Source organism: Macaca mulatta, chromosome 16 (genome assembly GCF_049350105.2).
Source record: "Macaca mulatta isolate MMU2019108-1 chromosome 16, T2T-MMU8v2.0, whole genome shotgun sequence".
NCBI lineage: Eukaryota > Metazoa > Chordata > Mammalia > Primates > Cercopithecidae > Macaca > Macaca mulatta.
The window spans coordinates 47,945,133-47,972,493 of NC_133421.1; the positions used below are offsets into that span (position 1 = coordinate 47,945,133).

Genomic DNA, 27,361 nt, shown 5'->3' on the forward strand with positions numbered 1-27,361 from the left:
CCATATTGAGATATTTAATGAAGTATAACATGGAAAAGAGGTTTTCTTTGTAAAAATACTAATATATTCAAGAATTTTACAATTGACCATTTCATTTAAAACTTATTTCCGTTAATGGAAGCCTGATCTCCTATTATCCTATTCACTACAGCCTCTGTCAAATTAGACTCCCTTAATAACTATCCATGGGGAGGCAGGGCAGGGTGGCTCACACCTGTAATCCCAGCACTTTGGGAGGCTGAGGTGGGCAGATCATGAGGTCGGGAGTTCAAGACCAGCCTGGCCAACATGGTGAAACCCCATCTCTACTAAAAAAAAAAAACAAAAATTAGCCGGGCGTGATGGTGGGCACCTGTAATCCCAGCTACTCAGGAGGCTGAGGCAGGAGAATCGCTTGAACCCGGAAGGTGGAGCTTTCGGTGAGCAGAGATCATGCCACTGCACTCCAGCCTGGGTGAAAGAGTGAAACTCTGTCTCGAAAAAAAAAAAAAAAAAAAAAAAAAAGACCTATCCATGGGGAATAAACCAATAAACCTCAGGGGAATAGGTCATATTTACCGCTGCCAGCAGTTTCTGAGGCTTCAGATGCAGTAGAAATGTTGTCTGAAAATTTCTCTTCTGTAGTATTAACATAACTGAGGCTGCTTCCAATTTTATCTTCGACCTGCTCCATAGGATGGACTGCAGTTCCAAATGAGTATTTTCCTCCATTCAAAACAGATGATGGCTCAATTACCACAGGGTTGGTATCCTAAAATCAGGAAACCAGAGAATAAGAAGCAAAGTTTAATAATCTGACAACTACGTAGTCTTCAGAAACGAATCTCACAATTACCTACTTTTCTAAGTCTCCTATGGCGGGCCACAGACATTTAAAAACATTCTAATACATAGCTAAATTTTAATCTCTTTAAGGAGGAAAAGTATGTGTATAGATAAAACTGGCAAGGTAGACAAAACAGACTGTGAAGGATTTTGTGCCACATAAAGTAATAAAACTCTATTCTGTTGGAAGCCTTTTTTTAACATTAAAAGTAAATAAAGTTTACATTTTTTTCTTCTTTTCCTTCTCATAGTACATGAATGTATATAATTTTTTTATTATTAAAGATTACATGGTCAATGTAGAAAATATAGAATACATGAAGAAAACAAATATCCCATGTACTCAGATTCCATCATTTAGCAATAACTATGTGTTTTAGTTCTTGTGACTGAAAAAAATATATATGTGTAAAAGATGAGTGGTGTATGTACATACAGTGAAAGGCATTGCTATGTATGACTTATAGCTATGTGACTTTCTACAATAACTAAACACACCTTTAATCGCAGCACTTTGGGAGTCCAAGGCAGACAGATCACTTACGGTCAGGAGTTCAAGACCAGCCTGACCAACATGGTGAAACCCCATCTCTACTAAAAATACAAAAATTAGCTGGGCATGGTGGAGGGCTCCTGTTATCCCAGCTACTCGGAAGGCCGAGGCAAGAGAATCGCTTGAACCCGGGAGGCGGAGGTTGCAGTGAGCTGAGATCACGCCACTGTACTCCAGCCTAGGCAACGGAGTGAGACTCTTTCTCAAAAAAAAAAAAAAAAAAAAAATCATATTTTTCTGCTTTCACCAAACATTGTATTGTTTATATGGTGCTAATATGCTAATCTAACATTTGATATTTTCTCTATTTCTGTTTTTAACAAAGAGAGAACAGTCCTAAATAGCAGTCTTCAAAAGACAATACTATTAGCTGGAATTTAATAATATTATTGCCTTCTATTTCTGGCAAGTGACACTAGTTTCCTTTTCTTTTTTTTTTTTTTTGAGACAGAGTCTCACTGTATCACCCAGGCTAGAATGCAGTGGCACGATCTCGGGTCACTGCAACCTCCACCTCCCAGGTTCAAGCAATTCTCCTGCCTCAGCCTCCCGAGTAACTGGAATTACAGGTGCGTGCCACCATGCCCGGAGAATTTTTGTATTTTTAGTAGAAACACGGTTTCACCATACCGGCCAGGCTAGTCTTGAATTCCTGACCTTAGGTTATCTGCCTGCCTGGGCCTCCCAAAGTGCTGGGATTACAGGCGTGAGACACCATGCCCAATAACTTTTTTTTTTTTTTTTGAGACAGGGTCTCACTATGTTGGCCAGGTTAGTCTTGAACTCCTGGCCTCAAGCAATACTCCTGCCTGGGCCTCCCAAAGGGCTAGGATTACAGGCGTAGCCACTGTGCCCAGCGGACACGAGTTTTCTAACTTAAAGTAGTAAGACAAAGTTTCCTTTGAAAATATGATTAAACAACTAATTAATCACAACCAGTTACAAATTTCTATGTTCCTTGTCCATTACCACTGCTTCACTTGAGTAGCCCAAATTTTTTTTTAAATTTTAAGTAAAAATGGCAAAATTATTTATGTAAGTTAATTGTATGGCATTATATGAGAAAAATGGTGACCATACTTAAAAAAATGATTAATAACTAGGAATATATGTATCTATATTACATATGCATTTTGGATCATCAATTTTTTTTAGATGATTCACCAAAGTAGTCAAAATTCTTTTTTTTTTCTTTTTTGTTTTTGTTTTTTTTGAGACAGAGTCAAGCTCTGTTGCCCAGGCTGGAGTTCAGTGGTGCGGTCCCGGCTCACAGCAACCTTTGCCTCTAGCTTCAAATGATTCTCCTGCCTCAGCCTCCTGAGTAGCTGGAACTACAGGTGCCTGCCACCACACCCGGCTAATTGATGTATTTTTAGTAGAGATGGGGTTTCACCATACAGGCCTCGAACTCCTGAACTCAAGCAATCCACTTGCCTCGGCCACCCAGAGTGCTGGGATTACAGGCGTGAGCCACTGTGCCCAGCCTAGAAATCAAAACCCTGTAGACAAGACAGTAGAACCAAACTGATCTATGTCAAAAAAGAAGTATAAATTAGTCCTAAGTGTTAATTTTCTTAAAGATAATATCAAGCTTCTCACTTTTCTAGTAATATGGAACCATACCAACACAAAATACAATACATTTAAATTAGGTTTCTTTTTTTTTTTTTTTTAATTAAAACAATTTTTGGCCTGGGATGATGGCTCACGTCTGTAATCCCTGCACTTTGGGAGCCAAGGTGGGTGGATCACTTGAGTTCAGGAGTTGGAGACCAGCCTGGACAACATGGCTAGACCCCTTCTCTACAAAAAATACAAAAAAAATAGTGGGGCATGGTGGCACGCACCTTTAGTCCCCAGTAACCTGAGAGGCTGAGGTGGGAGGATAGCCTCAACCCAGGAGGTAGAGGTTGAACTGAGCTGAGATCACGCCACTGCACTCCAGTCACAGCAACAGAGCGAAACTCTTCCGTTTTTTTTTTTTTTTTTTTTTTTTTTTTTTTGTAGAAATGGAGTCTTACTATATTGCCCAGGTAGGTCTCAAACTCTAGCCTCAGGTAATCCTCCTGCCTCAGTGACCCAAAGTGCTGGGATTACAGGTGTGAGCCACCTCACCTGGTTAAATTAGGTTTCAAAAGAAAGTTTTCCATAAACACACGTGCCTTATTATTTAAATCAGTTCAACTTTTTTTTCACTTACACTTTTTGGTTTATTTGGTTTGGAGTATAGCAAAGGCTCTTTTTTTCTTAGACAGGGTCTTGCTCGGTCACCCATAGTTCACTATACCCTCAACCTCCTGAGCTCAAGTGATCCTTCCACCTCAGCTAGGACCACACACATGCTTCACCATGCCCAACTAATTTTTAAAGTTTTCATAGAGATGGGGTCTCAATATGTTACTCAGACTGGTCTCAAACTCCTGGAGGATTGAAACAATCCTCCTGCCTTGGCCTCCCAAAGTGCTAGGATTATAGGCATGAGTCACCTGGCCAAAGGCATTTTTTCATTTTTGAAGTTCTGTATGTGATCTCACTACATATGCAGCCAGAATTAATAACTATTGCCCTAGTGAGGATTATAGTCTCATGCATTTGTTTTTATAATGCGCTCCAGATGCTGAGAGCTTAGAAACTGACTTGTTATTAAATCGGCTACTTGCTCTGGAACTTGTGTTTTAGAAGAAGATTTAGATTTTAATTAGTTTTCAGGTCATTTGCTTCTTGCCCATAAAGATGGAGCAAGACAGATAGTAAAACCATTTTGAAAGAGTAACAGCGCCACCTTTGACAAAAATTAAAAGTCTTCCAAGTCACTTTGTTTTCCTCCAGAAAAATCACTTTAGTCTTGCTATAAATGATCTTAAATGATGTTTCAATAACCATCAAACTGTTGGCAGGTAATCTCTTTATAAATTTATACTCACTTCTTTATTCCATTTATATAAAGTTGATGCATTACAAATTACTTTTTTTTCCCCTTTTTTTGAGATGGAGTCTTGCTTTGTCACCCAGGCTGGAGTGCAGTGGTGCAATGTTGGGTCATCGCAACCTCCACCTCCTGGGTTCAAGCGATTCTCCTGCCTCAGCCTCCCAAGTAGCTGGGATTACAGGCACACATCACTGCACCTGGCTAATTTTTGTATTTTCAGTGGTTTTGTATTTCAGGGTTTCGCCATGTTGGCCAGGCTGGTCTTGAACCCCTGACGTCAGGTGATCCACCCGCCTTGGCCTCCCAAAGTGCTGGGATTACAGGCATGAGTCACCACACCCGACCACAAATTACTTTCTAAAAAATCTGTAGTAATATATTTTGAGGAAGATTAGGTCTATTTGAGCAAACAATTTTCTTCAAGTTTTCCTTTAAGATGGGCATTTAAGAGAATTTCAAGGAGTAATATTTGGAATTGCATCTTAAATGTTTTAACATATTTGAAAATTTTACATGGTGTCTATGTTTCTAAAGAAAATGTAAATGAAACCATTCCTGTAATAATGTTTCTCATTCTGAAGAGCTCAGTTCATAGGTTAAATCTATACATATCACTCGCAAGAAAACAGGATAATAAAAATATTAACAGGTATTAAAATTGTTAGGTTAAATTTTATAATAATTTGTGAACAGGATGATTGTAATAACTTCTCAGAGACTGCAACATATGCCTCTAGCAACTGCGGTTGTACCACATGCTTTTAACATGGTACAGTAAGTAATACCCTTTAGATTTGGAGAACATGGGCTTTTCTTTGCTTCTCTTCCAATGTTCCAAACAAATTAGAGTGGTCTGTCTTCTCATTGTCTTTGGCTTTCTTTTCTATTACAGGAATCTTATGCTCTCATTGTTCTCCACTGCCTGAAACTGTCAGCACTACTCAGGTTCCTTCTTCCGCTTCCCACACGCTTATTTTTCTTGTTCCTTCCACCCTTCTTGACTTTCAGTGAAATAGCTAACCCTTTCATCCAATTAATCTCATTACCACTTTCCTTCTACAAGATGAACAAACGAATCACAGTTATATATTGCAGAATCTTAGAGTCACCAGCTTTTTTTGACTGTTCATTTCTGGCTGCTTGTGGAAATTTTTGTTTTTCTAAAACATCAAAGGATAATGTTTTGTTTTTATTGACTTCAGGGGTCTGGAACTATTCAAAATTATCCTAGAATCCTGGTTTTCAGAAGATAGATTTCTAAATAGGTAAAGTTTCACCTGTAGAGAGAAATTTCCTCACTTTCTCTGAGTCAACAATTCACAAAAGGACAAGGTACTTATTTTAATATAAGAGAATTCTATTTTGAGATTTTAGGACTCCCTGTGTGTTGTATGAATATGTGTTCTAAAATATGGGTCAAGATTCACCTTTTTCTCCATTGATGATACTACTACTTTTTATGCCCCGTACATATGTACGTTACAAGCATCAATGATCTTAAATAATTAACAGTTACATCAATTTCATATGTCACTAGTCTGAAATGCTGCCTTTGGAAAAATAGAGGGCAGCATGGAGCAACAGATTAGGTACTACGGCAGGACTCAGGAAACTGCTTTAGAGTGCTAGATCAGGTAATAAAATAATTGTCTGATACAGCTTTGGGCAATTATAAAACCTAAGGACCTCAGAAGCTTCGTTTGTAAATTCAGAGAAGAGAGGTGTTGCATTCCTTTTATTTCCCCCTCAACTACACATGTCTGAGGCAGGAAAACAAGGCTGCTCCACTCGTGGCAGTCCTGACGACGATCCTCGAGGGCTGCTCTTGGCCTCCAGCCTTGGCTGAGGAGAACAGGGAACCCCCCACAGCCCATGGGAGAGAGGCGCGAAAGGTGCTTTAAAGTACTTTTTAGCTCTAAAGTTACATTATAACTAAATAGGAAAATCTGTATGTGAATAGTAATAGCTGCTCCTTCGTAGTTCTCAAAAAGGAAGAAACATACACATTATGTACTACAATGATGATAAACAGAAAAGATTCCACCATTTTTCCCCATTTAAATTTTTATAGGAGATTGCACATAGAAGAATAAAGCTTGACACATTAAAGTGGGAAAAGATTGGTAAGATTCCACGAGCAGAGACACAAATTATTCATGCTCCAGTGAATCAGCAAATCTGGGGTTAGCCACTTCTAAGAAAGGATGGCTCATTTTTCCTGATCCCTTGGTCTCTGATCTTTCCATTTAGTCTTGGCAGTATTTGAAACATACTGCCCTCACAATTAGTAATTCACATAAGTAAATATGTCATTTTATGAAGAGAAAAAACTAACTAAAGCTAAGTACTACCTTAGGTAGGCAGATGAAGCTCTGAGTAAGATCAAATTATCTGACATGTCAACACTAATTTTCTTTTCTTTTTTTTTTGAGATGAAGTCTCACTCTATCATCCAGGATGGAGTGCAGTGGCATGATCTCGGCTCACTGCAACCTCTGCCTCCTGGGTTCAAGAGATTCTCCTGCTTCAGCCTCCCAAGAAGCTGGAACTACAGGCGCACGCTACCACGCCCAGCTGATTTTTCTATTTTTAGTAGAGTCGAGGTTTCACCATGTTGGCCAGGCTGGTCCGGAACTCCTAGTCTCAAGTGATTTGCCTGCCTCAGCCTCCCAAAGAGCTGGGATTGCAGGTGTGAGCCACTGCACCTGGCCCAAATTTTTTTTTTTTTTTTTAAACAAGGCATTTGTCAAAGCTGCCACATGGACTGGAAAGAGAAATTTGAAGTTGTTTTTTTTTTTTTTTTTTTAAATACAGAGTCTCATTCTGTTGCCCAGGCTGGAATGCAGTGGCATGACGTTGGCTCTCTGCAACCTCCGCCTACCAGGTTCAAGCGATTCTTGTGCCTCAGTCTCCTGAGTAGCTGGGATTACAGGCATACACTACCACACCCAGCTAATTTTTGTATTTTTAGTAGAGATGGGGTTTCTCCAGGTTGGATAGGTTGGTGTTGAACTCCCAGCCTCAAGTGATCTGCCTGTCTTGGCGTCCCAAAGTGCTGGGATAACAGGCATGAGCCACCATGCCTGGCCTGAAAGGAGAAATTTAAATCCTTATATAACTACTGCTACTACTATCACCATTATTACCTTTAACCTTACATAGAGTTTCTATCTGCCAGGCACTGGGCTAAGTGCTTCACATGTATTAACACATTTAATTCTCACATCCCTATTTAAATAGATATTACTATTAATCTCATTGTTTATATGTGAAACCTGAGGTACAGCAAGAAGTAGCAATTTATTCAAGGTCATAAAGCAAGTGGAAGGGACAAGAGTCCAAGCTCACTACGATTACGTTTTTCAAGTTTCTCATAATAATAGCTACCTATTTAGTACTTACTATGTACCAGACACTATTTTAAAATACTTACAGGAGTCTGGGTGCCTGTAATCCTAGCACTTTCAGAGGCCAAGGCAGGAGGATTGCTTGAGCCCAGGAGTTCGAGATTAGCCTGGCAAGCATAGTGAGACCCCATCTCTACAGAAAATCAAAAAATTAGCCAGGTGTGGTAGTGCATGCCTGGAGTCTCAGCTACTCAGAGGTGGGATAACTGCCTGAGCCCAGGAGGTCAAGGCTGTAGTGAGCTATGACTGTGCCACTACACTCCAGCCTGGGCAACAAAGGAAGATCCTGCCTCAACAAACAAACATACAAACAAACAACAAAAACAACAAAACACTTAACATGCATCAAACTCATTTAATCCTTTTAACACCATGAGGGAGATTATTATTATTACTCTTATTTTACAAATGGAGGAAACAAAGCCCAGAATGTCACTTTGTTAAAAAGGTTACTTGAATTCACTTTAAAAACATTTTTAAAAAACCTGTCAGTGTGCAGTTATTTGCATTTAAAAGGTTATTTTTAGAAAAGAACACTTTTCTAATTAAAACATGTTCAGAGGATTATTAGTCAACTTACATTTCCCCCACCTTATTAATAAGTTGCCATAGTTCTCTATTTAGTAAAAACACTTTTCTAATTAATATGCACTTTCAGAAAGTACTGCTGTTACATTTTTGCCCATCTTCTTGAATAAATTCCCATAGTTCTCTGCTTCCTTTCTCTCCATATAAAGCGAAACTCCTCTCTTCCCAGGTTTCTTTTAACTCTAAGTTTGCCTTTATTTATTCATTTACTTTATGAGACAGGGTCTTGCTCTGTCACCCAAATTGGAGTGTAGTGGTGCGATCATGGCTCACTGCAGCCTTGACCTCTCAGGCTCAAGCAATCCTCCCACCTCAGCCTTCCAAGTAGCTGGGACTACAGATGCACACTACCAAGCCTGGCTAATTTTTAAAAAAAATTTTTGGGCCGGGGTTGTGGCTCACGCCTGTAATCCCAGCAATTTAGGATGCCAAGGAGGGCAGATCATGAGGTCAGAAGATCGAGACCATCCTGGCTAACACAGTGAAACTCCGTCTCTACTAAAAATACAAAAAAAAAATTAGCTGGGCGTGGTGGCAGGTGCCTGTAGTCCCAGCTACTCGGGAGGCTGAGGCAGGAGAAAGGCGTGAATCTGGGAGGCAGAGCTTGCAGTGAGCCGAGATCGCGCCACTGTGCTCCAGACTGGGCGACAAGAGCAAGACTCCGTCTCAAAAAAAAAAAAAAAAAAATTTTTTTTGTAGAGATGGAGTCTCACTATGTTGCCCAGGCTGATCTTGAATTCCTAGGCTCAAGTGATCCCCCTATCTGGGACTTTCAAAGTCCTGAGATTACAGGCCCAGCCAGACTTCATTCTTAAGTAGATTTTAAAGTTTGCATTTGACAGACACATGCTAGAAAATAATATCAAATGCCAGAGTGGAGAAGGGAATGTAGATTCCCCCATGTACACCTCTCCCTTACTACCCTCCCCAAATTTCTTTAGTGCACAAAAGGATTATGGTAGGCAACAACAAACCAGGTTCATGTTCTTATCAGTGCAGTTCAGTCTGTTTATAAGGGACGTGCTGCTAAGAGTAAGACGTCTATTGTGTTCCTACAGAAAACTTAACGTAATACATCCAAGACAAAACTATGTTATTCTTTGAGTCTATACCCATTAAAACATTAACAACCACTCAATCTAAGGCCAAACTACAAATATAAAAACCAAAAAAGTATTTCAAAATAATGATTGATGCTGCACCCCAATGTTCTCATTTTCTACCCACATACACCATCATTATCTACTTAAAAGGTCCAGGAAGTCATTTGTCTACTTTTTATTCCTTCAGAGACACCAAAGCCCGTGCTTCCCAATTAATATATTTTACATGTGAAAACACATTAATAAACTTTGCAAAATGGAAAAAGGATGAGAAAGAATGATGAGATAGATAATGTAAAAAGTATGTAACTACCAATATTCTGATAATAAGCAGTGACAGAAGAAATACAGGAAAATAGAAATCAAATGATTAGAATTTTGGTTATTGATCATTTGGCAATGAGTATATATATCAGCTGGCTCTCCAAGAAGGCAAATATTTGATTCTGGGCATTATTCTTTTCAGTTTTCTTGTTCTGAAAAAAATTCCGTTTTAATGGAAAAAGTGAAATAAAGGACAATGTAAATGATGTAGTTGAGAGAATATAAGCTTTAAAGTCAGTCCTTAGGTTTGATCCCAGATCTTCTACCCTGATCACGATATTCAGGTTACTTTTACTTTCAGCACCAGGTTCCCCAAAGGTAAAATGGGTATAATACTATCTTCCTCACAAGGATGGTATGAGAATTAAATGAGACATGAGGTATGTGATATATACAGGTACCGCCGTGCCCAATATTATCTTTTTTTAGGGTTGTTGCAAGGGAAGAAATGTATGTGGAAGTGTAATCACAAAGCCTTACCCATAGCAAGTATCATATAAACACTCATTTCCTTTCCCTTTGAATCTTTATCTAAGTTGGAGCATTTTATTATTGGCTGGTAGTCACAGCATTTTATTATTGGCTGGAAGACTGACGGAGTTGAAAATCTGTGAAAAATGTAAATAGACAGGAATCTAACTCACGTATTTGACATATTCTTTCCACTGCTGCCACCACTGCATGGAGATGATAAACCAGTTGTGTCCTGGTTGCAGACCATACCTGCTCTCTCGTTCTAACCATCCTCTGTACATACAAAAGAAATTAAATACATCAAATAAAGTTGTATGAAATAGGTGGTGACGCACAAAAATATCGTTAGAAGTTTTATAAGAAAAACCACAAAACATTTAGACGTAATTAGGAGAGACTGCCAAAATCCAATTAGTAAAACAATACTGTTTCTATTGATAAACCAATTTCAAGAGTCACAGGCTAGTATCAAGAACAATTACTTCAGGAAAAGATTCTAGGAAAAAATTAAAAATTAAAAAAAATTAGAAAAACAACTGGTGTTCCCAATTAATTAATTACATTTTTTGCAGAATGTAACCAATGATGTTCTTCAAAACAGCCTTATTAAGGAATAATTTACATAAATATAAAACTTACCTATTTGAAGGGTACAACTCAGTGATTTTGATAACTTTACAGATATGTGCAACCAACACCACAATCAGTTTGAGAACATTTAGAACATTTCAATTAATCCAAAAAGACCCCTGTACCCACTTTTAGTCAATTCCTGTTACCACCCTCAGCAACAGGAAACCACTAATCTATGTTTTGTCTCTTACAGATTTGTCTTTTCTCAACTATTCATATAAATAAAATGATAAAACACATGGCCTTTTAAAAATTTGGCCTCTTTGACTTTGCATGTTTTTGTGGTTCATTTATTATTGTGGCAGATATCAGTTGTTTGTGCTTTATTACTGAATAGTGTTCCATTGTATGTATCTATTACATTTTGTTTATCCATACAACACCTAAAGAACATTCGAAACTGGCAAGTCAGTTTCCAAAGTGGCTGTCCATTTAACATTCCCATCAGCAATTCTAGTGGGTGTGAAGCACTGTTACACTGTGATTATAAAACAAAATCTACCATATCTATCTACCTTATCTATCTCTCTATGTATGTATGTATGTATGTATGTATGTATGTATGTATGTATCTATCTATCTATCTAGCTAGCTAGCTAGCTAGCTAGCTAGCTACAGAATCTCACTCTGTAGCCCAGGCTGGAGTGCACTGGTACAATCTCAGCTCACTGCAGCCTTGACCTCCTGGGCACAAGCAATCCTCCCGCCTCAGCCTCTCAAGTGTCTGGGACTACAGATGTGTGCTGCTATGCCCAGCTAATTTTTTTTTTTTTTTTTTTTTTAACTAGAGACAAGGTCTCACTATGTCACCCAGGCTGGTCTTGAACTCACAAAAGTGTTGAGATTACAGACATGAGCCACTGTGCCCAACCAAAAACTATTTATTTTTGAGGTGAAAATGGCATAACGTGAAATTATTTCAAATCATACAATTCAATGGCATTTAGTACATCCAAAATGCTGTGCGATCACCTCTTAAGTTTCAAAACATTTCCATATACCTCAATTAAAAAGTCATCCATTAAATAGTTATTCCCCATTCCCCCCAGAACTTAACAACCACCAGTCTGCTGTCTGGACCTATTGACTTGCCTATTCTGGATATTTCATATAAATGGGATGATTCAACACATGACCTTTTATGTCTGGATTCCTTCACTTAACATGTTTGTGAGGTCCAACCATGTTGTAGTATGTATCAGTACTTTATTCCTTTTTATGGTTGAATAATATTCCATGGTGTGTATATACAACATCTTGTTTAACCATTCATCCACTGATGGATGTACAGACTGTTTCTACCTTTTGGCTATTGTGAATAGTGGTACTATGAAAGTTGTGTTCAAGTATTTGAGTACCTGTTTTCAATTATTTTGGTAAATACCTAGAAGTAGAATTGCTGGTACATGGAAATTCTTGCTGAGGAACTGCCAAACTGTTTTCCACAGTGATTTCACCATTTTACATTTCTACCAGCAATATATGAGTCCCTGATTTCCCTACTCGCCAAAATCTTCCATTTTAAAAATTCTAATAATCTTACTGAGAAGCAGAATTACATTGTTTTGACTTGCATTTCCCTAATGACTAATTATGTTGAGCATCTTTTCATGTGCTTGATGATCACTGAATGTCTCTGGAGAAACATGTATTCAAGTCTATTTTTAGTTGTCTATTTTTAAATTGGGTTGTTTGCTTTTTGTTGTTAAGCTGTAGGAGTTCTTTATGTATTCTAGTTACTAGACCCTTATTGGATGTATGTTTCTAAAATATTATCTCCCATTCTATAGGTGGTCTTTTCTGTTTTAAAAATAATATCCCTTGGCCGGGCGCGGTGGCTCAAGCCTGTAATCCCAGCACTTTGGGAGGCCGAGACGGGCGGATCATGAGGTCAGGAGATCGAGACCATCCTGGCTGACACGGTGAAACCCCGTCTCTACTTTAAAAATACAAAAAACTAGCCGGGCGAGGTGGCGGCGCCTGTAGTCCCAGCTACTCGGGAGGCTGAGGCAGGAGAATGGCGTGAACCCGGGAGGCGGAGCTTGCAGTGAGCTGAGATCCGGCCACTGCACTCCAGCCTGGGCGGCAGAGCGAGACTCCGTCTCAAAAAAAAAAAAAAAAAAAAAAAAATAATATCCCTTGATGTATAAAAGTTTTAAGTTTTGCCAGGTACAGTGGCTCACACCTGTAATCCCAGCACTTTGGGAGGCTGAGGCAGGCGAATCGCTTGAGCCCAGGAGTTCAAGACCAGCCTGCGCAACATGGCAAACCCCCATCTCTACAAAAAATACAAACATTAGCTGGTTGTGGTGGTGCACGCCTGTGGTCCCAGCTACTCAGGAAGCTGAGGCAGGAGGATCACCTGAGCACAGGAGTTTGAGGCTGCAGTGAGCTGTGATGGTGCCACTGCACTCCAGCCTATGTGACAGTGTGAGACTGTCTCAAAAAACAAAACAAAACAAAAAACTTTCAAATTTTGATGAAATGCAGTATTTTCTTTGGTTGCTCATGCTTTTGGTGTTACAACTAACATTCCATTGCAAAATTTAAATAATTTTTGAGGAAAAAGTTTTGTTAGATATAGAGTTCTTGGTTACAGTTTTTCCGCCACTTTCAGCTCTTTAAAAAAATTGTCATCCCACTCACTTCTGGATTCCATGCTTTCTGATGAGAAACATGCTATTAATTTTATTGATGATCCATTTTATGGGACAAGTAGCTTCTCTTTTGCTTTCAAGATTCTCTCTTTGTTCTTGGCTTTGTAAAATAGTTTCATTATAATGCTTCTCAGTGTGGATCACTTTGTTTATCTTTCTTGAAGTCCAATGAGCTTTCTGAACGTGTAGGTTCATGTCTTATGAAGTTTAAGACAATTATTTATTCAAATATTCTGCCCTTTCCTTCTCTCTGCTTTCCTAAGATTCTTATGTTGACACACATGATGTTGTTTTATGGGTTTCTTCCGTTCTGTTCATTTTTCTTCATTCTGTTTTCTTTCTGCTCCTCAGTCAATAATTTCAATCGACTTTTATTTAACTTCTCTGATTCATTCTTCTGCCTGCTCAAATCTGATGGAGAACCCCTCTAATATATTTTTCATTTCAGTTATTATACTTTTCAGCTCCAAAATCTGTGTTTGGTTCCTTTTTATACTTTCTCTTTATTGATACACTCTATCTGTACATATATCATTCTCCTGGTTTCCTTTACTTATTTATTTATTTATTTATTTATTTATTTATTTATTTATTTATTAGTTTTTGAGATGGAGTCTCGCTCTGTTGCCCAGGCTGGAGTGCAAGTGGCACAATCTCAGATCACTGCAACCTCCGCCTCCCGGGTTCAAGGGATTCTCCTGCTTCAACCTTCCGAGTAGCTGGAATTACAGGAGCCTGCCACCACACCTGGCTAATTTTTGTATATTTTTTAGTAGAGATGGGGTTTCACCATGTTGGCCAGGCTGGTCTCGAACTCCTGACCTCAAGTGATCTGCCCACCTTGGCCTCCCAAAGTGTTGGGATTACAGGCGTGAGCCATCACGCCCAGCCATTTCTCCTGGTTTCCTTTAGTTTGTTGTCCATCACCTCCATTACGTCTTTGAACATATTTAAGATGATTGATTTTAAATGTTTGTCTACTAAGTCCAATAACTGTGCTTCCCCAAAGATAATTTCTATTAATTTCCTCTGTGAAGGGACCACACTTTCTTGTTTCTGCAATTTTTTGTTGAGAACAACATTTTGAGCATTAATGGTAACTCTAGAACTAATCATATTTCCCTCCACCTCAGGATTTGCTTTCGTTGACTGCTATAGTTATTTGTTTAGTCACTTTTCTAAAATATTTTTATAAAGTCTGTCTTCCTTGTTATGTGTAGTTTCTTAAGACTTCATTTAACGTGTGTTCGAAAAGCTGGCATTCCGACAGTGATTTCTTAGAACGGCAGAAGTGGGGAGAGGGAGAGAGGAAAAGAGAGAGGGAGGGAGAGGGAGGAAGAGAAAGAGAAAAAAGGGAGAGAGAGAGAGACAAAGACAGAGAGACAAAGACAAAAACCACTACTGTCTTTGCAGAATGACGCTGTGCTGGGGCATTCCTACAGTGGTTTACAACTATGCCTTAGCCTTCACTACCTGTATACTCTTAGTCTAGAAGCTCAGCCAGAGGTGAAACTGTAGGGGTCTTATAAGGTATTTTCTGACTGTGTATCTTGTTGTCGGCATGTGCAAAGCTTTCTAAATTACCCAGTGTACAGTGTGCTTTTGGGTACCCTAATTTCCCCAGGAAACTTAAGTTCCCACCACTCCCAAGACTTTCAGCATTCTATTATATGCCTCAATTAAAATCTTTTACCCCAGGTGACTGCAGGTGGCTGGTTCGTGTGCCTTACAGAACTTCTGATGAATGCCCCTGCTTTTCCATCCTGGGTAAATTCTGAGTTAAGTATAACATAGCTGAGCATCTTCCAGTAGCTTTTCTGGTAGCCCCAGACTGTTTACACAAACACAATTTGTTTTTATTTGTTTTGTTTTGTTTTGGAGACAGTCTTGCTCTGTCACCCAGGCTGGAGTGCAGTAGCGCAATCTCAGCTCACTGCAACCTCCGCCTCTCGGGTTCAAGTGATTCTCCTGTGTCAGCCTTCCGAGTAGCTGGAACTACAGGTGTGCGCCATCATGGCCAACTAATTTTTCGTATTTTTAGTACAGACGGGGTTTCATCATGTTGGCCAGGCTGGTCTCGAACTCCTGACCTTAACTGATCCACCCATCTTGGCCTCCCAAAGTGCTGGGATTACAGATGTGAGGCACCGCACCCAGCCTGACAAACACAACTCTTTATAAATAAGGTGTGCTCTGCTCTCTCTGAAACCAGGGACCATGTGGGTTGCCATCTTCAAGGCTGCCATTACTAAACCAGGCAATGGCAAATATATAAACAGGCTTTTAAATAATTTTTATAATTTTTTATAATTTTTAAAAAATCAACATTTGCTTAGTTTCTATAAATCTTTGTCTCTTTGTTCAGAGTTCTGACAAAGTTGAAATTGGCAGTTCTTTATTTTTCAATGTTTCTGTGGAGAGACAGGCTCTTAGAGCTACCCACTACATAATTTTCAGAGTCACTCCTCTCATTGTGCTTTTAATTTGCCTTCTCTGAGGAAGCAGAACATCTTGTCATGTACTTATATTAGCGATTCATACATGTATAGTAAGAGTCTATTCAACTCTTTTGTGCATTTTAAAATTAGATTTTCTTGATGTCAATGTGTTGTAACAGTCCTTTATATATTCTGGACACAAATCCTTTATCATATATATAATTCGCAAATATTTTCTCTAGAGCTGTGAGGCTGTAGCATTTATTTTCTTAATGCTCTCTCTTGAATCTCAAAAGTTTTTAATTTTTTCTATGTCTTACACTTTTCCCCCAATTTATAAATTGTGCTTTTGGTGTTATATCTATGAAACCTTCTACCCCCAAATCATAAAGATTTTCTACATTTGCTTTTCTAGAAGTGTTATGTTTTTAGCTCTGATGTTTAGGTATATGGAATCCATTTTGAGTGCATTTCTAAGCATAGTGTGAGGTAAGGGATCTAAAATAATCTGTTTGCATATGGATATCCAATTTTCCTGCACCTTTTTTTTTGTTTTTTAAAGAAACAGAATCTTGCTATGCTGTCCAGGCTGGCATGCAGTGGCTATTCACAGGTGTGATCACTGCATACTCACACTAAAGTTGTGAACTCCTGGGCTTAAGTGATCCTCCTGTCTCAGCCTCCTGAGTAGCTGGGACTACTGGCTCAGCTCCTTCTGCACCTTTTTTTTTTCTTGAGTCAGTCCTTTCTCTACTGAATTTTCTTGACATCTTTAAAAAATAATAAAAATGATAATAAAAATAACCATTGACCAAAAATATAAGGGTTTCCTTTTTTTATTTTTTGAGGCAGAGTCTCACTCTGTCGCCCAGGCTAGAGTGCAGTGGCATGGTCTCAGCTCACTGCAACCTCTGCCTCCTGGGCTCAAGTGATTCTCCTGACTTAGCCTCACGAGTAGCTGGGACTACAATCGTGTGCCACCACGCCTGGCTAATTTTCGTGTTTTTCGTATAGATCGGGTTCCGCCATGTTGGCCAAGCTGATCTCAAACTTCTGGCATCAGTGATCTGCCCACCTCTGCCTCCTAAAGTGCTGGGATTACAGGCATGAGCCACCATGCCTGGCCAAGGGTTTCCTTTTAAAATGTCAATTCTATTTGACTGATCTCTATGATTCTACTTATTCCAGTACTTGATTAATGTATCCTTAGGTAAACTGTGAAATCAGGAAGTCTAAGTCTTCCATTTTCTGCCATTATTTTGAAGTTGTTTAGGCTAGTCTGAGTTCTCTGCATTTCCCTATACAATTTAGGAATAGCTTGTCAATTTATAGAAAAAAGCTGGGATTTGATTGGGTGTGTTTTGAATCTACAGAACAATTTGAGAAGATTGCCATTTTCACAACATTAAGTTTTCAAATCCATTTACTTACATTTTCTTAAATTTCTGTCAGCAATGCGTTGTATCTTTACATGCACAAGTCTTGCACTTCTTTTGTTGAATTTATTTCCATGGGTTTGATTTCTTTTGACAATATAGTGAATGGAGCTGTTGTCTTCATTTTAATTGTACTTTCAAATTATTCTATCTAGTACATGACAATTCAATTGATTCCTTAATTATTGATCTTGTATCCTGTCATGTTGCTAAACTCATTTTATTAATTCTAACAGTTTTTCTGTGAATTCTTTTCGGTTTTCTACACATATGATCATGTTATCTGCAGTTACAGACAGTTTAATTTTTCTTTACAATCTGGATGCCTTTATTTCCTTTCCTTGCCTGATTTAACTAGCTTGAAGCTCTAATACAATGTTGTTAAGTGTGGCAAGAGCAAGTATCCTTTCCTGATCTTATGGGAAAAGGCTTTAGTGTTCTACCATTAAGTATGATCTCAGTTGTATATTTTTCAAGATACTTTTTAGACTGAGGAATTTCCCTCCCCCAAGGTTTTGAATGAGCATGACTGTGCTCTAGTAAAATGTTATTTATGTTCACTGAAATGTGAATTTTATGTAATTGTAAGGTGTCACAAAATATCCCCTTTTGGTTTTCTCAAAGCCACTTAAAAAGGTAAAAACATTTTTAGCTTGCAGATTGTACAGAATTAGGCAGTGGGCCAAAGTTGGCGAATATGCCATAGTCTGCTGACTAACTGCTGACCTAGTATATGGTCTATCCTAGACAATACTCTGTGTACATTTGAATATGTATTCTGTTGCTGTTGGCTGAAGGGTTCTTTGGTGGGTGCATATATCATCGTTTATCATAATAAAATGTCTCTCTGGCTCCAGTAACTTGTCTTTTGTAACCTAAAAGCCATTTTTTTTTCTTAACAGTAAAGTAATTTTAGTTCACCTATGGTTATATTTGTATGGTTTCATCTTTTATTCTTTTACTTTCAACCTATTTGTGCCTTTGAATCTCAAGTAGCTGGATTGTGTTTTTTTTGTTTATTTTTGAGATGGAGTGTCGCTCTGTCACCAAGGCTGGAGTGCAGTGGCGCGATCTCAGCTCACTGCAAGCTCCACCTCCCAGTTCACACCATTCTCCTGCCTCAGCCTCCCGAGTAGCGCCTGGGACTACAGGCGTCCACCACCACGCCCAGCTAATTTTTTTGTATTTTTTTAGTAGAGACAGGGTTTCACCGCGTTAGCCAGGATAGTCTCGATCTCCTGACCTTGCAATCCACCAGCCTCAGCCTCCCAAAGTGTTAGGATTACAGGCGTGAGCCAGCACGCCCGGCCAAGTAGCTGGATTTTTAAAAAACAATTCAGTCTAAATCTTTGGCTTTTGATCATCTGTTCAATCTGTTTATATTTAAGGTAATTACAGATGTGGGTTTATGTCTGCTATTTAGTTATTTGTTTTCTATGTATCTTTCTTCCTCTATTCCTCTACTTCTTTCTTTTGTGGTAAATAGGTATTTTCTAGGAATTTAAATAGGTAACATTTTAATGCCTTTTTAAATAAAACTATTTTGGGGGATCATTTTCTTAGAGATTGTTGTAGGGTTTACAATATGGATCTTAACATAGTCTACTTTATTTTTTATTTTACGTTTTTGAGATGGAGTCTTGCTCTGTCACCCACGCTGGAGTGCAGTGATGCCACTCAGCTTACTGCAACCTCTGCCTCCTGGGTTCAAGTGATTCTCCTGCTTCAGCCTCCCAAGTAGATAGGGTTACAGGCATGCACCACCACGCCTGGCTAATTTTTGTATTTTTAGTAGAGATGAGGCTTTGCCATGTTGGCCAGGCTGGTCTCGAACTCCTGGCTTCAAGTGATCTGTCTGCTTTGGCCTCCCAAAGAGCTGGGATTATAGGCGTGAGCCACCGCACCCAGCCAACATAGTCTACTATGTTTGATTGATACTAATTTATTCCAGTAAAGTATAGAAACTAAAAAAGTATAGAAACTAAAACATAGAAACTTTGCTCAAATATAGCTCTACCTTCTACTCTCATCTTTGTGCTACGGTTGTAACTCATATAAGATCATTATATGTTATGGGAACAACATGCTTTTATAATTATTGTCATATAAAAATGTTTTTTAAACCAGTAAACAAAAATACATAGAATAGTTTATACTGTCTTTTATTATTACCTATGTGATTTCTACTATTGGTGCTCTTTTTTTTTTTTTTGGCATTTTTATGGTTTTATTTAAACATAAAACATGCATATGAGCTGTCTACTTATTTTCTTCACTGCACAGGCTGGCATTGGGATTGGTGACTCTGATGGCCAGCTGGGCTGCTCTTTCCACAATGTCTTTGCAGTTCTTGGAGGAAACACTGGGCAATCTCAGCACATTTGTTGCACATTAGCAGTACTTCCAGCTCCTTGATGTTGTGGACCAGGAACTTCTGGAAGCCCCTAGGCAGCATGTGCTTTGTTTTTTGTTGCTGAACCTTCCACAAACTCTGTTGTCAATACCTCTGAGTTTTTGTCAGTTACACTTAGTTTTGACATATCAGTCTAACTGGTGCTGGATGAACTTCTTGGTTCTCTTTTTGATGATCTTGGCCTTCACAAGGGGACTAAGGGCAGCTATGATGCCAAATAGGGGATGGCTGCCACCTCCATAGGCACCGCCAAGGAAGAGAGCCTCTTTATTTTGTCACGTGGATGTTAATTACTGTCTGGCATCACTTCTTTTCAGCTTGAAGAACTTCCTTTACTATTTAAAGACAGATTTCCTGGCAACAAATTCTCAGTGTTCATATAGGAATGTCTTTAGTTCATCTTCATTTCTTTTTTTTTTTTAAAGTTTTTTAAAAAAAGGTTTAAAAATGTTTTGATTAAAAAATTTATTATATATAATAATAGTATATATTTATGGGGTACATGTGATATTCTGACATATGCATACAATGTGTAATGATCAAATAGGGTAATTAGGATATTCATCACCTCAAATATTTATCATTTTTTTTGTGTTGGGAATATTCTAAATCTTCTAGCTAATTTGAAATATACAATAAATTATTTTTAACTATAGTTACCTACTGTGCTATTGAACACTAGAAGTCATTCATTCTATCCAACTGTATTTTTACGGTCATTAACCTCTCTTCAATATCATCCCTCCTGCCCTTGCCAGCCTCTGATAACCATCATAATACTCTCTAATTCCACAAGATCAACTTTTTTAGCTCCCACTTAAAAGTGAGAACATGTGATATTTGTCTTTCTATGCTTGGCCTATTTCACTTAACATAATGACCTCCAGTTTTATCCATGTTGCTGCAAATGACAGGATTTCATTCATTTTACGGCTGAATAACATTTTATTTTGTGTGTATGTGTGTATATATATGTATACATATATAATATATATTTTCTTTATCCATTCATCAACTGATGGACACTTAAGCTGAATCTGTATCTTGGCTATTGTAAGTAGTGCTGCAATAAACACAGGCGTGTAGACAGCTCTTTGCTTTACTGATTTCCTTTCTTCTGAATATATACTCAGCAGTGGGATCACTGGATAATATGGTGGATCTCTTTTCAGTTTGTTGGGGCACCTCCATACTGTTTTCCATATTGACTTTACTAATTTACATTCCCATCAATAGTGTACTAGCACTTCCCTTTCTCCACATCCTCATCAGAATCTGTTATTGTCTTTTTTATAATAGCCATTTTAACTGGGAGATAATATTGCATTGTGGTTTTGATATTTCGATTATGATTAGTGACGTTGAGCATGTTTTCATATGTCTGCTGGCAATTTATATGTCTTTTTTTTTTTGAGCAAGGTCTATTCAGATCACTTGCCCATTTTTAAATTGGGTTATTTGGTTTTTTGTTATTGAGTTGAGACCCTTATATATTCTGGTTATTAAAACCTTGAATGGATGGATAGTTTGCAAATATTTTCGCCTATTCTGCTGGTTGTCTCTTCACTCTGTTGATTGTTTCCTTTGCTGCGAAGCGTCTTAACTTGATGAAACTCCGTTCGTCCATTTTTGCTTTGGCTGCCTGTGCTTTTAAGGTATTATACAATGTCATACCACTCAAACGAACGTCCTACACCATTTCCCCAATTTCGTCTAGTAGTTTAGGCCTTAGATTTAAGTCTTTGAATCCATTTTCTTTTCTATTTTTTTGAGATGCAGTATATCCCTCTATCACCCTGGCTGGAGAGCAGTGGGGAAATCTCGGCTCACTGCAACCTCCGCCTCCCGGGTTCAAGCAATTTTCCCACCTCAGCCTCCTGAGTAGCTGGGATTACAGGCACCTGTCACCATGCCCAGCTAGTTTTTGTACTTTTAGTAGAGATGGGGTTTCACCATGTTGGTCAGGCTGGTTTTGAACTCCTGGCCTCAGGTGATCCGGTCACCTTGGCCTACCAAAGTGCTGGTATTACAGGCATGAGCCACCTCGCCCAGACTCTTTAATCCATTTTGATTTGATTTTTGTGTATGCTAAGAAATTGGGATCTGGTTTCATTCTTCTGCACATGAATATCAAATTTTTCCAGCACCATTTATTGAAGAGATTGTCCTTTCTCTAATGTATGCTCTTGGCACCTTTGTCAAAAAAGAATTGGTTCTAAATGTGGGTTTTTGTTGTTGTTGTTGTTGTTTTGTTTTTTGAGACACAGTCTTGTTCTGTTACCCAGGCTGGAGTGCAGTGGCACAATCTCCGCTCATTGCTACCTCCACCTCCTGGGTTCAAGCGATTCTCCTGCCTCAGCCTCCCGAGTAGCTGGGACTACAGGCGTATGCCACCAAACCTGGCTAATTTTTTGTATTTTTAGTAGAGACGGGATTTCACTGTGTTAGCTAGGATGGTCTCGACCTCCTGACCTTATGATCCACCTACCTTAGCCTCCCAAAGCACTGGGATTATAGGCGTGAGCCACCATGCCTGGCCTGGATTTATTTCTGGGTTCTCTGCTCTGTTCCATTGGTCTGTGTGTCTGTTCTTATGTCAGTGCCATGCTGTTTTGGTTACTATAACTTTGTAGTATATTTTGAAGTCAGGTAGTAATTCACCTTTATTTCTGAATTATAGTTCTGCTAGATAAAGAATTCTGGATTGACAGTTTTTGCTTTTTTGTTTTTTTTCCTTATATCACTTTCTCATCCTACTGCATACTGAGCTCTACTGTTTCAAAAAGTCAGCTGTTTATCACATTGTGGTTCCCTTCTATATGATGAGTCTTTCTGCTCTTGTGGCTTTCAACTTTTTCCTCTGTCTTTAGTTTTCAACACTTTGACAATGATATGTCTAGGTGTGAATCTTTTTGTGTTTAACACAGTTGGAGTTCATTAAGCTTCTAAGGTTAATAATTTTCAACAAATTTTAGAACTTTCAGACATTATCTTGTCAAACTTTTTTCTGCTTCTTTCTTTCTGAGACTTCCATTATGCATATTTTGGTAGACTTGATGGTGTTCCACCTTTTGTGAAACTCTGTTCATTTATTTGGTCTCCTTTCTCTCTTTCTGATGAAATAATCTCTATTGATACATACTCTGTCTTGCTAGGTATTTCTCTGTCAACTCAAATCTGCTAGAATTTCTATTTGATTCTGTTTTAAAATTTCTATCTCTTTATTGCTATTTTCTATTTGGACAAGTCAGTGAGATCATACTTTCCTCTAATTCTTTAAATACAGCTTCGTTTAGCTCTTTGAAAACATTCATAATAGCTGCATTGAAGTCTTTGTGTGCTAAGTAGAACATCTGGTGCCACCTCTGAGACAGTTTCTACTATTGTTTGTTTTTTTCTTGTATATGGGTCACACTTTCCTGTTTTATTCCATGTCTGATAATTTTTTCTTGTTGAAAACTGAACACATTTGATACTTTACATTAGCAACTCTGGATTCTGAACCCCGTGTGTTTTGTTTTGTTTTGTTTTGTTTTGTTTTACAACTTCCCGGAACAATTCTGTAGAGTTTAACTTCCCATACAGTATCTTGCAATGTGAAGCTGCTCAGCTTCTTGTTGTTTTCTTTTTTATTATCTCTGTTTTTATTGTTAAGCTTGGCTTTCTTGGAGTGAGCCTAACTTACTGGTCAGCCAATGACTGTTGAGAGGCTGTGCTGAAACACCTTGAGCCAGTAACACTCGCATCCTTTTCCTGATGGATCTGTACATGGTTTGGGGAATGCATTTAAAGTTCAGGCAGGTTACAAGCCTACCCTGGCTTTTACTTTCTGCACATGCAAGGCTTCACCTTCAACTAGGGAGGAATAAAGGGCTAAAGCCCACTTTGGTTTCTCCTGAGTTTGTGTATAGCCTTGTACAAGTAGTCTACAGATCACTGGGGACATGAGAAAGCTTGTTAAGGCTCACTATGGTGATCCTGTTCCCTGTCAAAAATTTGACTGGTCTGTTGTTAGTCTGCTGCTTCCCCTAACCAGTATTTTATCCCCAAGCTGGTGATGTCAGTTTCCCTTTTCCCCTCATTTTTTACCACCATGATGGTATGTATTTGTTTTATAATATCCTTGGAGAGGCATTTATTCATGCTCTCCTTCAAATCATAAATCAGACTGTCAGCCCATTCTGACCTGCCCTGTAGAACTATCATGCAGATTTGCTGGATGGGAGGAAATGAAAGCTGCTCCTGGTTAAATTACCACACACTTCCATTGTTCTCACCAAAGATTAGTAGTTCTTGAATAAATGCTTCTTAATTTCTTGTATATATTTGGTCAGTTTCCAGAGTCCTGAAATGGTTGTTTGACAATTTTGTTCAGTTTTCTAAGTGCTTTTGGAAAAGGGTTTGCTGAGATCTTCACTCGGCCATTCCAGAAATCATGATACTTATTTTTTTTAACAATGTACTGACTGTAAGTTAGAGACAAATATTTGTTTCACCTCATTGCATATGAACCAACCTGAATCATCCTTTAATAATTATCACAGTCAAATGAATTTTTATAAGTAACAGCAGAGGCAAAATAAAATAACACTAAAAATGAATAAACAAATTAAAAAAAACCCACAGATGAAATGAACCAATTTGGAACCAACAATTTTAAATCTAGACTTATTAAAAAATACAAAATACAGAAAGCAGATTATTGGTACTTTTAAGAAAGAGGTCCTAAACTTGATTCTGCCAGTCCCATGTAATTTCAGGTCCTCAACTTCTATAAATCTCAGTTTTCATTTTTACAAAATGGGAGACACTAATTTCATGCAGTTATTCTAAGGGCCAGATGAGATAATGTAATTACACGTATTTTGCAAATAATAACTTTCTATGAAAATATAAGATTATATCAACCTTATTTTTTGAAATAGGGATGCTATGAGTAGTTGTAAAATAAGCCAATAAATATAAATATGGGCTACATAGCATTCTTTCTTTCTATCTGTGCTAAGTGATATTTACTTCAGAATATATTACTATAGTAAATTAGACTGTAATAGAAAAAAAGTCTTGAACTCAGGATTTCAAGACCAGCCTGGGCAATATAGTGAGACCCCATCTCAAAAAAATCAAAGACAGAAAATAAAACAAACAAACAAATAAAAACTACGTGAGACTGGAGTTTTATGAAAGTAACATTTAAAAAAACAGATTTTGCTTAATCTTCTTTAAGAAATAACCATGCTGCTCTGCATATGGAGTGGCCACCCATTTATCCCTTTCTTTTCTTTTTTTTTTTTTGACAGAGTCTCACATTGTCACCCAGGCTGGAATGCAATGGCATAATCTTGGCTCACTGCAGCTTTGACCTCCCGGGCTCAAACAATCCTCCCACCTCTGCCTCCCGAGTAGCTGGGACCACAGGCGTGTACCACTAAGCCTCGATAATTTTTTTATTTTTTGTAAAGACAGGGTCTCACCATGTTGCCCAGGCTGAACTCCTGAGCTCAAATAATCCACCTGCCTTGGCTTCCCAAAGTGCTGGGATTACAGGCATGAGCCACTACACCTGGCCCCTTTACTTTCTTAATAAACTTGCTTTCACTTAAAAATAAATAAATAAATAATACATAAATAACCATTTTTAAAACTTGTCATTTAAAAACTTAGAAATATATCTACTACTTTAACTATCTATGTATTAACTGGCATGTCCTGTTTAAACGTTGAATATGTAATCCTGTTCTCAGGTATTCCAAACAACTCTATTTTAGTAAACTCCCATCTATCCAGAAACCCAAGCCAGAAGAAACTACTGAAGAGTTTGTATGCACAATACTTTCAAGAAAAAGTCAAGTGACAGTACCTATTGAGAGTTTATTTTAAAAGCAGAGTTTACTAGAAATTCAGTCATATTTCTGAAACTATCTACACAAATGTGTAGCATAACAGCAATGTCACAAAGCAATGAAAGACACTCAAGTTATTAAAAATTAGAATATAGCTATAAAACATGCATACCTTTGTTTTTAAAATATAATCCAGATATTTCATCTTAAGTAATTTATCCTAAAGTAAATCCTTAAGCCAAGACATAGAGACTTTATTAACAAAATTGGTCCAATAAGCTTATATTAAAAAAGAATAATAGAGGATGAACAGGGCTGCAAACCAATCATTTAAAATTATATTCAAAGAAGGCTTTATTCTAATATATATTAAAGCAGTATTTTATATGATCTAGAGTGAAAATAGGAGCAGGGAATAAAATAGGTATTTCAGAATATTCCCATTTTTATTTAAATCGTACAAATATCATTGTGGGCATATGTTTATATAAATATTAAAAATATCTACAGCAATTATCTATAAATTATCTATAAAATCTTTCTCTGCTTCTTTTTGTTTAGCTCTATTTTCTAATTTTTCCAACAATAAACATATTTTGGTACTAAAGAAAACTGGTTACTTTTTATCTCATTTCAAAAAATCAAATTTAGTATTCAGTGCAATTTTAATGTTAAATAGAATTTGCCTTCTTAATTAATCTATAGTACCTTCCCTTATCTAGGAAGGTACTTTAACAAAAATATTTCAATATGTAACTATTTTTGAGAAACAGTTAATAATTACATTAAAATAGGACATGCTGTTCCTCAGTAACCAATATATTTCAAGTATTTGAAATTTCAACTATATAACTGAAACTACAAATTTACCTAATAATTTGTCCTTCTTCTTCCGGAGTAGCTGGTCTTAACCCCAGAACTATGTGACACACCTAGGGGAAAAAATGGTAAATCAAGTTTATTAACTGCATACTATTTCACATTCTCTGCATGAGATCCACTTCTTAAATGGGAATTTGAATTAGCAACAGCTTTCAACTCATGAATTATCAATTTTTCACTTGAGCAAATTTTAACTTTAGCCTTGTGGTTTTGGGGTTTTGTTTGCTTTTTTTAAACAAGCCATTCCAACGGAGGCTAACTTTCAAATCTCTAGGTAAGAAGGGAAGAGAAAGGGAAGGAAGAAAAAGGGAAAGGGGAAGATACTACCTCAGGAATAGATTTCAGAATAATTCTTCTGACACTTGCATATGATAGATTTTAAATAGTCAAAACACTCAGCCATGTGTGAGATCTTGGCAAATAAAAGCATAATTCAATATTGTATCATTAACCTAACAAGCTAACTCTATCAATTTTAAAACACAGATAAAAATAAAAACAATTTAGCATAACTGTCTGCTCATATGAGCATAATCAAATATGTGACAAAGCACATACAATAAAATATAATAAAATTTAGGTGTTGAGTAAATAAAATATAGTAAAATTTAGGTTCAGGGTGTTTCCTGAAAAAAACTTTTTCAGCTTTTCAGTATAAAATGTTGGAAGCATACACATAAGCAAATCTAAAGTATATGTTTATTCATAAGTTAAGAGTCACAGAAACAGTGCCACTCCAAGTCCACAGTAAGAATGACGAAATAGGAAAGGCAAAACTAAAAGTAAAAATGCTATACTCTGTGAGAGCTACAACATGACTCAGACACAAACTTAAGTGACCAAAATGTTCATACAG

General features: G+C 37.7%; 1 protein-coding gene and 1 non-coding gene across 6 annotated transcripts in view; both read right to left on the reverse strand.

The window, feature by feature from the left end:
- The window catches only part of USP32 (ubiquitin specific peptidase 32), a 220,997-nt gene that overhangs the window by 48,701 nt on the left and 144,935 nt on the right, over positions 1–27,361 (reverse strand). For all 5 annotated transcript variants that reach the window (XM_077970812.1, XM_015120007.3, XM_077970811.1 and 2 more), the window contains exons 11-13: positions 26,494–26,555; positions 10,374–10,476; positions 559–751 (exon numbers count right to left, since the gene is read on the reverse strand). In XM_077970812.1, the coding sequence (XP_077826938.1) occupies positions 559–751; positions 10,374–10,476; positions 26,494–26,555 (358 nt within the window). The remainder of the gene's footprint in view (positions 1–558; positions 752–10,373; positions 10,477–26,493; positions 26,556–27,361) is intronic.
- On the reverse strand, positions 6,062–6,193 carry LOC114673318 (small Cajal body-specific RNA 20). The gene has a single exon (XR_003724036.2).